General features: G+C 44.2%; 1 protein-coding gene across 4 annotated transcripts in view; it reads right to left on the reverse strand.

Moving 5' to 3' along the window:
- Positions 1-4,256: 4,256 nt before the first annotated feature.
- LOC118420234 (homeobox protein otx5-like) overlaps positions 4,257-15,858 on the reverse strand; it is a 46,338-nt gene continuing 34,736 nt past the window's right edge. For all 4 annotated transcript variants that reach the window (XM_035826957.1, XM_035826964.1, XM_035826973.1 and 1 more), the window contains exons 3-5: positions 13,085-13,242; positions 10,346-10,515; positions 4,257-6,297 (exon numbers count right to left, since the gene is read on the reverse strand). In XM_035826957.1, the coding sequence (XP_035682850.1) occupies positions 5,632-6,297; positions 10,346-10,515; positions 13,085-13,217 (969 nt within the window). In that variant the 5' untranslated portion in view covers positions 13,218-13,242 and the 3' untranslated portion in view covers positions 4,257-5,631. The remainder of the gene's footprint in view (positions 6,298-10,345; positions 10,516-13,084; positions 13,243-15,858) is intronic.

Raw genomic sequence — 15,858 nt, forward strand, 5'->3', positions numbered from 1 at the left:
TTTGACGTCTCCTGGTTATTACAGCAAGATTTAGGTAAATGTCCAGAAGTCAGTGAGGAGTATGTCTGACCGTCTGAACCGTCCAGTGAAAGCTATGCACCTATTAGAATGAATGAATGAATGGTTTATTCGATCAACATGATCAGACAAAAAGTATATAGCAGCCACAGGCTGATTTGCATACTTTTATACTTAAAATCATTGACTTAGGCACAGTCCATAAAAGCCTCAATATAGAAATCCCGACTATGAGATTTCCAAAGCAAAATGTTAGTACTTTAGTATCACACATAGTTTCCAATACGACACCCCGCATACATACTAAAGCACTTTGTCAATAAACAACATCTCTAGTCAGATTGTCCACCAGTCCTGCCCAACTACTCTCCAAGCAGATCCTACTCAACTACTCTCCAAGCAGATCCTACTCAAGGAGTATTACTAGTCGGCCAAAGGGAGTCAAAAACACTCCTAGGCCGGCTTCACTCCTCTGCCTGCTTTTAATACAATCTTATGCTACCGTAGGATCTGCTTGGAGATTACTGCCCAACATGTCGCTGGGATTGTCGCGCGTGCAGTAACCCTTCGAAACGATAGGTGACGCTTGCAACGATGGTTACTAGTACACATTCTTGAACGCGTTGATATATATAGACCGAATTACATATAGACAGGTCCCATTGTTTCAGTCATACCCCTCATGTGATTGAGTGTACTTTGTTTTCCAGAGAACTCAATCCCTAGTTTACAGGCAGACGTGTCAGCTGCACAAAAAGAGAAGAATAGGGCCAAAGAGGGACAAATAAATTGCGATGGGTTTTCAGTCAGTCTTTTACTGTTCCGTGGCCGGTTAGTTCACCCCTAGGCCAATTAACTCATACAAGACTTTTATGCCTAACTTGGCCCAATTCCCCTATTAATATTCATCCAGGCGGGAGTCTGTTAGAGACTTCTCAATCCCTATCAACACGATACAAGTTGCCGGTCATATGATGAGGTTATTATATGTGTGTGGCACGAATGTGCACGACAACATGGTCCCATTGAACCCGTTAGTAATGATAACTGAATCATACATCGCCTACCCTGCTTATGCGGTGGTGACCGGTAGTACAGAGTAGGCGATAACAGACCCTGCTATAGCCTACTCTGAACGATCACTCATCACCAAAGGGAGAAAAGTGGTAAAAACTAATCTCCAAGCAGATCCTACGGTAGCATAAAGATAGTATCCAAAGCTGGCAGAGAGTGAAGCCGGCCTAGGAGGCAAATGGACACCTCTTGGCTGACTACACTCCTTGGCCAGTTTGGTACTATTTTATGCCATTGTAGGATCTGCTTGGAGATTAGTAAAAACTACCGACTAATTATCTTTACGGGACTAGAGAAATGACGAAAGGATCACAAAGAGGTTTGGATTTTCTTAAACTTAGTTGACTTTGATGTCTGACATGTGACTGTATTTAGGATAAAGAAAGGCAATTTCACAGACATTTCACAAACAAAACAATGGGGTTTATGTTATAAATGATACGTTTCCTTTCCATTTTACCAGAGATTATTATACCGTGTGTATTTCTCGCGAATTGTAATTTCCTGAAGGAACTTTGATAAACTTGCACATCCAGATTTCAATGCTATTCAACACAACAAGGAGAGGTTCCACAAAATGCAATCCACTGTGTTTTTTTTCTATCAATATACAAGTTTGCTATTTGATGTGTGTGTGTGTGTGTTACTAGCGGTGTAATACAAGGTTGGTCGCCGGGAGGAGCTATTTCTACGGCGGGACTACTTCAAAACAACGTACATGTACTGGTACCGACATGGTGATCAATCTATGCCCGAAGTAATAGACAAATCCTCCTTCTTTCGTCGGTACCATTATTTACTTCTAGACCGCGTTTTGTGTGTTCAATTGCTTTCATAACGATCGCCACGAGAACGAAATAAGGCATCTTCTTATGTTTTTCTCTTTTTGTGAACGGTAGTGGTGTGGTCGAACTTCACCGTAAAACCGTGAACGACATTATACAATTACGCAATACCTAATGGAACACTCTCATAGATCAGCTGTTATACTGTATGGATAAACGCCCTTTCATCAATTCGTTAAATTCCAATGTCTTCGGTCAAAAGAGAGTTGGACATCGATAATACATGTACTAGTAGTTTGCTGTGCCCCCAAAACAGCAACATCAGCAACGCGCCCCGATGTATGTGTACCAAACGTACCCATGCACGAACGACCTCTAGCGAAAAATATGCAAAGTGTTGCATCAAGTCGCTTCGACGGACAGAACAACCGTAAATGTGGGATCGCATTAACGTTGTTTTGACGTTCACGTTACCGCCAACTTTTTTTTCGGGTATATTCCTCTCAAGTTTTTGAGCATATTTTTACTGATACTGATAATGCCGGCGGTCTATACAATGATGACGTTAACACTCTGAGAAAGAATGGAGTGGAATGATCCTTCATACCGGGATCATACCGAGATCAAAATTGACGACAAGGACTCTGTCGATATGAAAAATACAACCTCTAATCATTAGTAGAACCTCTACAATAGTAGTCTCTACCGGGCCAATTGGGTTGCAGGAAAATAGTAGAAAACGATCGAATAGACCAATATTTTGTCAGGGGGGTTAGACACAGCAGTAGCCAGGATGTAGCGCAAATCAGTCATTTTATCTGGCTACTTTTCTTTACTACATTTCCAGCAACGCAAAGAGCCTGATACTAGGGTCGAGTATGGTGGATTGTACGCAGTTTAAAACAGTTGACGGCTGAAGTCACATTTCTTACCCGGAGCCCGGTTGGGCAGTTTTGGGGCACGTGAAGTACGATATAAAAGACAACAAATTAATCAATACACAAAATGGACCGGGTAAGAAATCACCCTTCCTTCTTTCCACCTTTTCCTGTTGCACAGTTTAGCATTTCGTACATCTGGCCAAACTTAATAGGGGCGATCGATATGAATCTATTGCAAGTGTAACAGATTAGGTAATTGTCATTGGGGTCGTCTATTTTCTCTAGTCTAGTATGAGCACCGTTTATACCCTTTGTTATTTTTCATCTACAAACAGCACCTTCTTATTCATACCCCCTTTCAGGACGGCGCTCTCGCCGCACTCTCTCTTCGACCTAAAATTTGACAGATCGCTAATTCTATAGAAAAGAAACGAATCATTTGTCATTTTGTGTATTTTGTTGTCTCCTCAGTCACACTTTTACGTTTTGTATGATATCCCAGCGTGAAAGCGAAGGATGCACATATCCTATTTAGGTCGCAGTGAGAGCGCAGCGAATTCGCCGTCTGGAAAAGGGGCCTTAGCGTTTTGTACGATCCATGTTATGTTCATGCCAACTACTCTTTCATCATTGCACTTTTCACGCTCGTGTGGGGCTCTGTGCGAAAGTGAAAAGTAAACAGGATTAGCCATATATAAAGATCCGCGATTTAGTCAAGGCATGTGATTTTTTCACAGGGCTTGAAGCAACGGTCCGTCGAAAGTTGTTCTGCACGTGTTTTTCTCCACATTTAGGTGTCAGTGCCTATCGTGCGACAATCCCTTGTCCCTCCACTGAGAGCCTTTCGGCGCAACACTGGGTTTTCTTCAAACTCACATCGCCATACTGGTCAATTACCGGTTTCCGGGTCCCTCTACAGCAAGTTTCTTTCCCCTGACTGCCAAATTATGGAACTCTCTCGACGACAACTGCACCCCTCCCCGTCTACAGCTTATCAGCCTTCAAAACATATGTTCACCACTATCTTCGTGTACAATTCTTTCCAACTTCTTAGTTCACTGTCTTGAAGTTGTCTATATCTAATGACCTTGCTCTGAACAATCTCATTAAAAAACCGGTGTGCTCAACTTCTGCTGCCAGTGTACTGGTCACAAATGTTACAGAGTTTTGAACGCCAATAACAGCTTTTGAGAACATTAGTACTATCAACCCTGGTTCTTTTGAACCCCTTCTTTTCACTCATTTAATAGTTACATTTTTAGACTTGATAATTTAGTCCCGGAGTTTATTTAGTACCTAATCTTTTAACGTATAAACGTGTTAGTCCCAAATGGTGCTATATGATATGTCCTATATGTGTTTATGGTGAGTTAATTCCTTTTTTCACCATACACTTGTTCATAAATAGTTAAGTGAAGACGCATCCGGTTTTTATACCGATCATCGACCCTGAAAGAAAGCCTTTACAAAAGACACGAAAGAAACGTCAAACTGAAAGTGTGTTCTTCCATAGATTTAATACAACCAGCTAGAACGACTTTACAATGGCGTCGTGCAATGTACTCACAAACATACACATACACGGGTTGAAAACGCCGTGACTACAGCGATTGTGCTGAAAATGATGTGGATACAATTTCCGCATTTGTTCCATGACAAGGCTGTACAGTGCAGTATCTGACAACTTCACAACACGGTCGGTCAACCCACAACGCCGATCTAAACAGCACGATTAACACATGTTTAACATCTCTTCCATACTTGATCATACATGCCGTCCTTTGTGAACGCATGTGGCAAATACAACGTCAATATCTCTGCATGTCTAGCCACCGGTACGACTAACTACAGCAGACTGACTATTTTTCACTGGGTTTCGGCGTCCCGCGTCGGTTGTACTTTCAAACGTTCTTATAACACTGACGTAGGGTGGCAGTATCCTATGTATTGACATGAACGACGAACACAAATACATCATATTTACATCTGCCAGGACACTTTAATTAAGAGAACATTCTTTCCAAAGGGCTTCAGGTAACTTTCGAGAAGCTCCGGAACTCTCTCTCTCAAATCTCCAGTAAAATATCTCATCCACGCGCTCATCCTAAAACATTTAGTACCATGATGTAGTCAACTTTATCATGCTAGACTAGTCACTGTGCGGTGGTAGCAACTACAATTTATTTTGTGATGAACCATTTAAGGCCGAGGATACCGAACTGTACCAACCAGCACGGGTTTGTTGTCATGGACGCTCTCTACATGGTTATTAGAGAATAAAACTCAAGCACGTTGGGAAACTATTATGTACAGAATATTGCAACTACCAACGTCCAAGTTTATAGGTAGAAGCGAAGCGGACTCTACAATTTGATACCTGGGTCATACAAACAACAGAGTATTCGCTATTCTTAAGATAACACACAAACGATACTAGTTAGTTAGCTGCACATACAGTGCACGTCTCTTTCTGTAAGGTCCTTGCAAGTCTAAACCCTGTTTGATATCATTGGAACCCCTATCATACATAGTCTAACCATTCACTGACTGATCTGAAACTCGCTCGCTACAAATAAATAAAATTCAAATGAGACAACCTTTCAATGTACCATCTTCTTTCTTCACAATAAATACTGGTGAAGTCAGTTCAAAATCTCGGTTTAAGTAAGTAAGATCCGACGTCAGCTCCCTTCCACAGATAGACGCCCTAGTTAACGGAGACAGTCTGTACATGGATGGATGGAAAGCTGTTCTGTTGTTACACACTAGCATGTTTTATAGGGGACGTCTGTCCGCTGAAGGAAGAGACACGGGTACTACACAGTAGCAGTCCTGCTGATTGCCATGTTCCCGCGGCTAGGCTCCAGTCGGCTTCACAGAACCTGGAATTTGTGCCACGCGGACGTCTGGTCGTGTTTGGTGTAGTCGACGCAGTCGGGCTGCGTGCTCATGTTGAGGGGGGACCCGTGGCCCATGGAGGAGGGGGACAGCTGAGGGGTGTGAGACATGGAGTGCGCGGACATGTTAGCCGAGCTCATCTGGTTGAGCGTGGTGACGGGCGGTAGCTGGTGCGTGGGCGCCATGGGGGACAGGTAGGACGAGCAGTCCGCCATGCCGCCGAAGTACGAGGTGGAGTACGTGGTGGGCGGGTAGGGTGCCGGGGAGTAGGTCTGAGCGTGCGCCGTGTACCCGCCGTGGTTGTAGGCGTGGTTGTAGGACGAGCGCTGCATGCAGGAAGGCGCGGAGGTGACGGTGGACGTGCAGGAACCGAGGTCCGAGGTGACCGAGGGCGCGGACGCGGGCGACCAGATGGAGCTGGTGGACACGGCGGCGGTGGGGCTGGCGTTGGTGTTGCCGATGGTGACGGCGACCGGCACGGGGGTGGAGCTGACGGAGCTGTCGCTGCAGCTGGGGGACTCGGACGTGGGGGCCTGCTCCTCGGTGCTGGCCGGCGGGGGAGAGGCGGACTTCTTCTTGGGACGGGGTTTGGCCTGGCCCGCCTGCTGTCTGCACTTGGCCCTTCTGTTCTTGAACCACACCTGTACGGACACACGGAGCAAAAGGATTTTAGATACAATATGGATGGAAACCTTATATATGTACATCACACACAGACATACACAGAGTTCTATGTACATTGATTTGGTTACTGTATGATAATTACATTTTTCTTGAAGACGGAAAACTTTAACGTATCATTGACAAATACTCGAAAACTGTATAAGCAGTTGTCCCGATGTCATGAATTGTAAAAGAATATCTTTTCCTACATTTTCCGTACAACAAAGAAGCGAGAAGAAGTCAAATTCACTTAGAATCATCTGAGGATTTCTGTGTTGGTAGATATTGTATATATTTCATGTATCTGTCAATTGTTGTTTTATTGCGACCTGTACTTAACCCAGTGGGTATGTATGTACAATAAATTCGTTCAATATTGCAGGTGTAGGATTTTCCTGGCCGCGGACCGGAGAACGACAAGTGCATTTCGAAACCTGGTGATTTCCAAGAACAGGATAAGAACGTGTTTTAAGTACCGGGCTTTGTTTGGAAATCGCTTTTGTCCTCCTCTCGTGTATCGAGTTACAGGATTTCATGACGATTTACCCCGTCGACTCTACCATCTGACAGGGACATGAATCATCATGCCACACCCTCAATACTCTCCAAGCAGAGGTTGGGCTCCGGCTGTTTTTTTTTTACGTTTAGTCGTTTTTACCGGGCTTTGTATCTTGTAATTTTTTTTAAGTACGCCTTGTTAGGTTTTGACAATACAAGGTACAATACAAAATAGAAAGCCCGATAAAAACGACTAGAAAAACGTTAGAAAACAGCCGGAGCCTCACCTCTGCGTGTAGAGTACATCCTCGCTACTTCAGCATCTTACTTTACACTAGTAATACTGATGCTCACTTTGCATCCACATCAGCTAACGTTAAATACCATTCCCGGTTAGAATATTAAAGCAAGCCCACCTGGCGTTTCTAGCGCCTCCTAGCGAAGAAACTAGCTAATGCACGTCATGTACACCTAAAAGCAGGTGTCATTTGAGTTGAAATTCCACTTCTGCAAACCAGAGCAGAGAACTTGCATGATTTTATCTATCTTTGTCATTCTTTCTGTCACTGCGATATGTTTATTCTCTATCAATGAGGACGTCAAGTTTCAAAGGATGAAGTTCGTTTGACGCTTCCGCCCTGTTCATGGCGCTATAAAAGCTGTTAATATGAAAGTATTCGGGACGTCAATATTACCTTGTTACGGAAACAGGCAGTCCCTTTCCCCTTAAGTTAATTAAAGTATCATGTTGTTGGGATGGGGAGGCTGATCGAAAAAGACGGCATATAGGGTCATGGGAAAGGGTTACTTCCCAACCGACCCCCCCCCCCCCCAACAACCTCTGCTTGGAGAGTAACATTTTCCCACCCTTCCCTTGTATGGTTTGTGCTCGACACGTGATATAGTCGTAATTTGCAAACAATATCCAGTAATTTGCATGTTATCTTCGTTTTGTGGACAGCAAATACCAACAAAGCCCACTTGTCTGACACTGTCCCGATAAGCTGGACACTGCCATTGTGGCGTGGCCACGGGGAGCCCCGAGCCTTGGCCGTGTGAGCAAACCGACGTGTTGGATTTTCAAGAAAATTCCCCGATCCTTATCTTGGTCAATGTTTGCCCATCGTATATTGTGTGAAACACGACCGCGATTTTTTGTGACGAATTTTGTCAGAGCGGAACCGCAGAGACAGGTGCTTTGTGAAGCGGCATGCGGAACAACACGTCCGCAAACAGGTCTACACAAAAACAGATTTTCTCTCTCTGTCCATTTTCACGCCTTCTCGCCATATTACCGTCAGCACACACGGCATGTTGTGACAACATCAATCAGTACAGGACAGAACTACCTGTCTCCGTATAAAGTGGAACTAGCCACTACACCGGCCTCATAAAGCCTAATCGGACATTTCAAATTCCTTCGCATTCACAGTGATGCAGATTACACTTTAAGATTAAAATTTACACAAAGTTCAGATTAGGGCTAGCTAAGACTGAAAGACCAAAAATACTGCCCTGACCGGTGGAAACGTACCAATATTATAGCATGACTGATTGACTGTGCTCATTAAAAAATTGGACTTTCTTAATCAATTGAATTAGTCTCATCTTAAAATTCTGTCATACAATGCAAAAGAGCGTAATTCAAGACTGATTAATTGAATTCCATTTCCATAATTGAATTGTAACGCTAGTTCACCTTTATTCGTGGAGGAACCTATATCCGTTGCTTTTAAAAACAGGGCTTTTCGGTGGTTTGAAACTGCAGTATTTTGAAAATATTGCAGTTTGAACCACACACCGTTTTACAACCCATAACTACCCTGTTTTTAGAAACAACGGATATAGGTTACCCTACAGATATAGAACCAACGCTACATCCTCTCCTTTCAGACAATGGCCGCACACCTGCACCTCGGATTCAGTCGTTATCAGGTTCTGGGATTTACCGCCAACACTGGACGGTAGACATGTGCAAATATGTCACGGCTACACGACAAGGGAGGGGGGAACTCCCTCCTTACAACAACAGCGCGAATGCCAGCATGTGTTTGTCAGCATTGAACAAACCATGGGTCGTCCTGTGTGTTCTGTGATCGTGTTTCCTCGTAAGGAAATTTTGTGGTGAAGACGGGAAGAAGACATGGAACAGGAGAGTTGTGTGGGGGACACGCAGTGGCAAGGCTGGAATCACACCCACAGACACTTGCTATTTGAGACAGTATGGCCTGATAAGTATTCTAGATCTATTGCTTACTTGCAGAAAGGTATTCTTTTTAGCCAATTAAAGATAGTTAAGCCGTTACGTTTTGTCCAGACAATGGATTCGCTTGGCATTTATGTATTTCACCTACTAAACCACCGATCTGAAAATATTTCTTTCATAGTATATACGTTCTGGATCGCACAATCCTGCACTCTGAACTAATCCAAGGTTGGTCGGTGCAATTATCTCGAGCCAGTTCGGATGTTACCTGTCCGTACCTGTGGCGCACACCTGTGTACAGGTGAGAAGGTGTGCAGGTGTGTATCCACGGGTGGTTGTGGTTACCTGGTGGACGGGGAGAGACTTCCGCTGCCCCCCTCGCCACCGAGAATCTTAAATTAGCCTAACTTCCGAGACAATTGAGTCTGTTTCAAGCTGCACTGATTTCATCGAATATACTCATTGTGTGTATGTGTTAATGTCAGTTAACTTTTATTCGCGGGGTAACCTATATCCGTTGTTTTATAAACAGGGTATATCATGTCAATGGGCAGTGATTTCAAACTACAATACTAATTATACATTCAAACTATTGCAGCTTGAAACCGTCGTCCGTCCGCTAAACAACCAGTTTTTAAAAGCAGCGGCTATATGATACCCCGGATAAAGGTGAACTAAATTTAGTTATATTGTCGGTCAGCTCTGGCCACTTGTTACCGGCTGTAGCGAACTGAACATTAAGACACATGTCTGATGTAATCTGCGAACGTTATCAATGTAAGCCTTTTATCGCCCGGTGGACACCAAATGAAGGTATGCAGATAAATTGATTACACCAATATTGGTACATTAACCCCTCGTCAATAACACACGTTTCCGCGATAAGGATGCAAATGGTCGGTGCGCTTACAGCGCCCCGGTGGTAAATCAAGACACTCTTCTAACACCAATCTCCATATTACGGCGGCAAATAGAGATTTTATCTTTCGATGGGAAAATTACATTGCGGAAGAACGTTCTTTTATAGGCAGTGATTTGATTGAAAGATTGTTTACACGACTAAGTGACGGACTGGGTTTGGTCAAAGACAAATACAGAAACGTGGAAAATTGAATCATAAAAAAGATATTACAAAAGATGTACAGAAACAATCTGTCTGTTCTTAATAGGCAGTGATCTGATTGAACGATTGTTTACACGACTAAGGGACGGACATGGTTTAAGAGTCGACTTCTTCCCGCTTCTTACAACAGTTGAAATAAAATTAATAAGTAAAGGGGATTCCGACACCTCCAACCCAGTGAATATTGATAGATTCTTACCTGTACTCTGGACTCCGGAAGGTTGATCTTGAGCGCCACTTCTTCGCGCATGAAGATGTCTGGATAGCGCGTCTTGGCGAACAGCGCCTCCAGCACGTCCAGCTGGGCCCGCGTGAACGTCGTGCGCTCCCGGCGCTGTTTCCGGGGAGGAGGCGGGCACTGTCCCGCCACTGTGGGCACAAACGCACGGTCAGCATGAGGGAAGACATTACGGGACTACAGTACTAGTACTACAACAATTCTTTTAGCCTTTTCGATCCATGCAGGCAAACTGAACTACCAGTACATTACGTGAAATCCAATATAGGCATTTTACACAAAGTCTGCGCACATGTTTATACCATCTAATACTCGAGACGTGACAAGCTTCCTAAAGATAGTAGAATACTTCGCTCACGTCCTGTCCCAGGTAACCGAGGCAGGTTTGAAGTTTTTACAATGAATAGGTACACAGTGTCTAAAGACAGAATTGCTCTCTCTATATATTAAAAAGCGTTGTTCTGTCTTTGTGAATTTTGGCTCTCCCTGGTGACCACAGAAACAGGTTGTGGACTTGTTGGTGTCGAATGTATTATTAAGCGCAAATCTGTACTTTTCAAACAATTAAATGCCGTATGCGGTAAAAAAAAGTTTGCAAGTAGCTTCCAATGGAAATTAGAAATGTTGTTATATTCAATATCCATTGTACAGAAAATATCTGCACAGCCCCTTTCTTTTCTTTTTCCTTTTCTATTACATGTAGAGAGAATAAGCATGCAATTATCGCAGCCGAGTGGCTTTTGATTGAGGCCATTCATTGCACCTGCGGGGGCAATGAAAACGGCGTGAAATCACTAATCAAGTTCACCGTGGGCGCGCATTCACGACTTCACACAACACTGAATGCCAAATGAGCCCCGGGTATTCACATTACAACACAGTACAGTCTATAGACGGTGCATGGGGTGGTTTGATTGACATCTGCCGCACCGGGAGGTGGACTTTTAATTAGACTGACAAGTATTACAACAAAAAACGAACACGAAAATGCCTATACAGAAAAATTGCGTATACGTTAGCTGTGTGTGGCTTAACTTTGGTAAACTTGACATTAGAACATTCACCAAATACCAATGGAAGCTGCCTACCAGTTCGAGGAAATTTCCCAACAAAATAATTAGCACTTTGAATGAAGTCAAGTTAATCACAGCATTGTTTCCCACTCCCCATTCTCGTCCCATTTCCTTCACACTGACGATAATTAGGACCAATTTTGTCCAACTGTCCGGAAAACAATAACAACTGAGCAGATGGGAGGGGGAAGGTGAAGAAAGCCTCCTAAAACTATCAGCAGGCACACGCGAAGTGCTAATATTTTCATTAGTGTTTGTCATCGCGGATTATTTTCCCATCAGTAACAAGTTGTAGAACACAAATGTACCTGAAACACCATGTCCACAGCATGACAGGGGAAACATGAAAATAAATTCCACCTTACGTTATAGCAAACAACGTTTGCTCGATCAGAATCACAACAAAGCTTGAGTGGTAGAATTACTCCACCATTTTTTGTATGTTTTTACTACAATTTCGACCACTCACTGAACAAAACAAAACGCTTTCAAACCGTGTTGCTGAGATCAAAGACGCGCGTGTCTCTTTTGTTAGCAAAGTGAACATTACGTCAAGCGTATTTGTGTTATCCATTCCGATGATTCTAAAATAAACTTGAGAAGGGGCAGTGTACTTTTAGAAGAGTGAGGTCTTTGTTTCTCTGATGTTAAGATGTGATTCTGTTCAAACTAACATGCAACAAGTAAACAACTGAAGTTTTAGACATGATTTGTAGTACAATGATTTGTTACTCCATACGTTTCTACTTTTCCATTTTCTATTTTGAGCGTTGAGCATTAGATAGGAGTTAATCTGATGGTAAAGAGTGACCAGAGAAAACACCGAACCACCTTCCTACATGCATCAATTCACTATAATCTGATGGTTGTCGTTTAATACACTGTGAGTGTGACAGATAAGTGGGTCTTCTGTAAAATTCTGTACGGTGTGGATCTATTTTTTTTACGAACCACAGATCCTAATGACTCAAAACCGTGGGCGGCAAACACCACTACACTCTTGTCTCTCCTCTTCAAACAATTTGTCCAGAAAAGACAGCTCGTGGGAATGTTATCACAATATCTATACTGTACTCGACTTTTGGTTACTTGAGGTTACATGCGGATTTTTTTCGACGAATGAAACGCAAAAATTACCGATATCTTAAGCTACAAACCACGCGGCCCGGTGAGACGAATGTAGTGTGTACCTCAGGAAGTAGTAGTTGACATTACAGGTTGATCACCAAATACTAGTTTATCTGATACCAGCTGATAACACTTTGTTAAAAGATTATGGTACGACCCAATTGTGGTTTCGATGCCTAAAATCGACAAACGAAGCAGTGTGAAGTTTCAGGAGAATTTAACTGTAAAGGCCTGACTACTATCTAGCATCCTGATTTTCCGATATAAGAACATCCGTGGTGCACGCCGAGATTTATACATCACACAAGCGAACAACTCTATTTGGTCTATCATACGAAATGGAACTTTTGCATTCTTCTACTAACTAGCTTATATTGACAGACGACTTTTCTTCCCAGTTCAGAAGGATACCGCACTATAGGAAGTCTCCCAAGCACTTACCACACCGAAAAGAACGTAAGATCTATAGTACATCGTTAATATAGTAAAGACCGCTCACCTGTGTAAGCGCTTGTCGGGTTGTAGTACTGGCTAACCCCGACCCCAGGGTGGTGGTGATGCGTCATCAGGTCGATACTCGGGTTGGACAGACTCAGTCCGTTCATACCGTACGGTGACTTCATGTACGCCATCTTGATTCCAACTCAGGTCGATGATCTACAAGTGGGAAACACGAGAGAGAGAGAGAGAGATGTTGTAGGTGTGCGCCTGACCGGTTGGTGGAGCTCTCTGACCCGGAATGCTGAGCACGAGAAATGCCCACTTTGTTTTGTACCTCTGCGCCTGCGCAGGTGAGTTTACTCTAGCCAATCAGAGGCGGTCGCGCTAAAACAATGTTCTCTTTCCAATCTAACACGATCTTTGTTCATCAGACAAGCTTTGATTGGGTTTGTATACAGAGTTTGTCAAATAAAGATAACCATCGCTTGATGTATTGAGTGGTGAGTGATGGCGGAAAGTTTGGGCAACGCCTGACATGAATCGCCATGTTTGTTTCTGTATTCAATTGGAAAATGATGACGAAATTGTGTATGAATAATACGACAACAATGCACTTTAGGAAATAGCTGTTTACAGTCCACTCTCTCCAGGAGTGACTCATCAAGAGAGTATTGTGACACACTGTCCACTCGTTCCGTGGCCAGCTACTCACGCCAGTGAAACATGACAGTTGAAATGTTAAGGACACGCGGATGTAGTGTTCCGGTACGGAACTGTTTCTCTCGCCTGGCCGAATAGAAATAGGGGACTTTGGTCAAATTAGGAATAAAGGCCTAGTAGGAGTAACTTGGCCCAGGAGTATTGCCCGGCCGTTGAGGAAATAAGCCGACTCCCCAAGTGTACTATTGACTCTATTTGTCCAATTTCTACTATAAGACCACCGATCCGCGGAGCCTGGTAGAGGCTAAGGAACTGTGCCGCTGGGCACGCTATGCCTACCAGCCCATACCACACACAAGTCCCCTCAGTACAACTGCATTAGTGTGTTGAATAGCATTAAGCTCACTAAACTGTAGGGCGGAGAAATGTGGGGCTTTGACACTAATTAGCACAACTTTGGGAGATAATTAATGATCCCCAAATGACCGGGGTGAACCCACGTTTTCTTCTAGAGCGGTCTGAAACGGTAATTCAATGTGATCGATATGTCCGTATTAAGTCATGTGGATGTCTATTGCTAGTTCCCACTAGTTAGGATCTATTTTTCCGTGCAGGAGGACATGAAAGGCCTATCCTTCAGACGCTCCTCTTGTTGTCCACTGAGTTGGATTTTGTCGCCTGTTTGTATGTCAAGGGGTCTGCTTAACGCAACGTGTGTCTAATTTATAAACAGTTGTGACACATGAGGACCGGCCGACCGCCAGGACCCGACTGGGCACACAATCGCCACCTTTGCCGGGGTTATAAGCTACTGCCACTCAACGGTAAAAAGCAGGGGGCAGAGGAGACGGTGCGGGTAATACGTGCTGTGTGGCGGCATTGTGTACTTGTCGCCGCTACTGTTTCGAGGTTGTGGTAAAACATTGGGAACTTGACCGAGGAGAATTCGTTTGAAAGCTGCGAGCACTCGACGCGCCGATGAATGGTCGACGACGGGAAAATGCATGCCGCGGCTCCTTCGTTCGTTTTCCCCCTCAGACGAGCGAACAACTGGCTCTCGGAAGTGCGGGGACAATGCGCGAACCACTCCACGGAATAACCACCCCTCCGAGTAATCATCGCCCATTGTTCCCTGTTTTGTTCTGCCCATCTTGTCGCCTAATTATTCCCCTTGATTGGTCGCCTAATTAATTGCACGTTCACACCTCGGACAGTCCGAGAGAATTCCAGCCAAGATGCCAGACAAAAACTCCCGGGGAGACTGGAGGGCAAGGGCCAACCGTGGACCCGTCAGGGGGCCGAGCGGGCTGAAAGGACCACCAAACTGTCGCCCCGCATTAGTCGGGACGTACAGGGGCCCCATAAAGGAACAGCCCTCGCTCCCAGCACAAGGTTTCAGCCGAGACACTCATGTGTACAATGGGAAAACTGTGACTGTGAATTGTCCCGGACATACGAAACGTTACGCGGCCCTGCCAGGACCTGACTTGCAAATCAGATTAGACTTAGCAGACAATGCATGTACGATAGCACGGCCACAGACACCGAACAGCCGTCCTTATGCCGTGCGTCTCATCCTATCATACAGTCAAGAGGAGTATTATAACGGTCCAAACACCTTGTCTAGTCTACGTTCTCTCATCATCAACCACACCGGGCTGTACTTTCGACAAGGACAATTGTCGGAACCGGTCAGACATTGTAAACCAGACCACCAATGTGCCATTCGTATCATTTGCGCGCCATTATGTATGTTTTCATAATTGCTGGTGATATGGATAGACGATGGCTTAGATGCGTTGGACGTTTTTTTTATGGATATGCAACTAATACCAGTCATATATCAAGCCTGCGGGAACAGTATGTGGCATGTGGGTATCAGGAACACCGGAAAAACTTCTTTTCTCTCTGCTAACCTGTGATCCTGTTTTCCACCCAATTACTTGTCGCAACGACGCTGTCTCCTTACTGTGAGCGACTAAGTTGCCGTTGAAAGGATAATGAACACGTAGGTCGACACCGGTCAGGTTTATTCACTGGGAATGACCCGTCTCCACAGACCGTGCTCCTGTCCTGGCTATCCACTTGTGATCGTGCATTCCAACAGGGGTATTTTTGTGATCATTCTAATGGTTCGAAAATCAAGTGTTGAAAAAAAATTGTCATTGCAAT

Source organism: Branchiostoma floridae, chromosome 1 (assembly GCF_000003815.2).
Source record: "Branchiostoma floridae strain S238N-H82 chromosome 1, Bfl_VNyyK, whole genome shotgun sequence".
NCBI lineage: Eukaryota > Metazoa > Chordata > Leptocardii > Amphioxiformes > Branchiostomatidae > Branchiostoma > Branchiostoma floridae.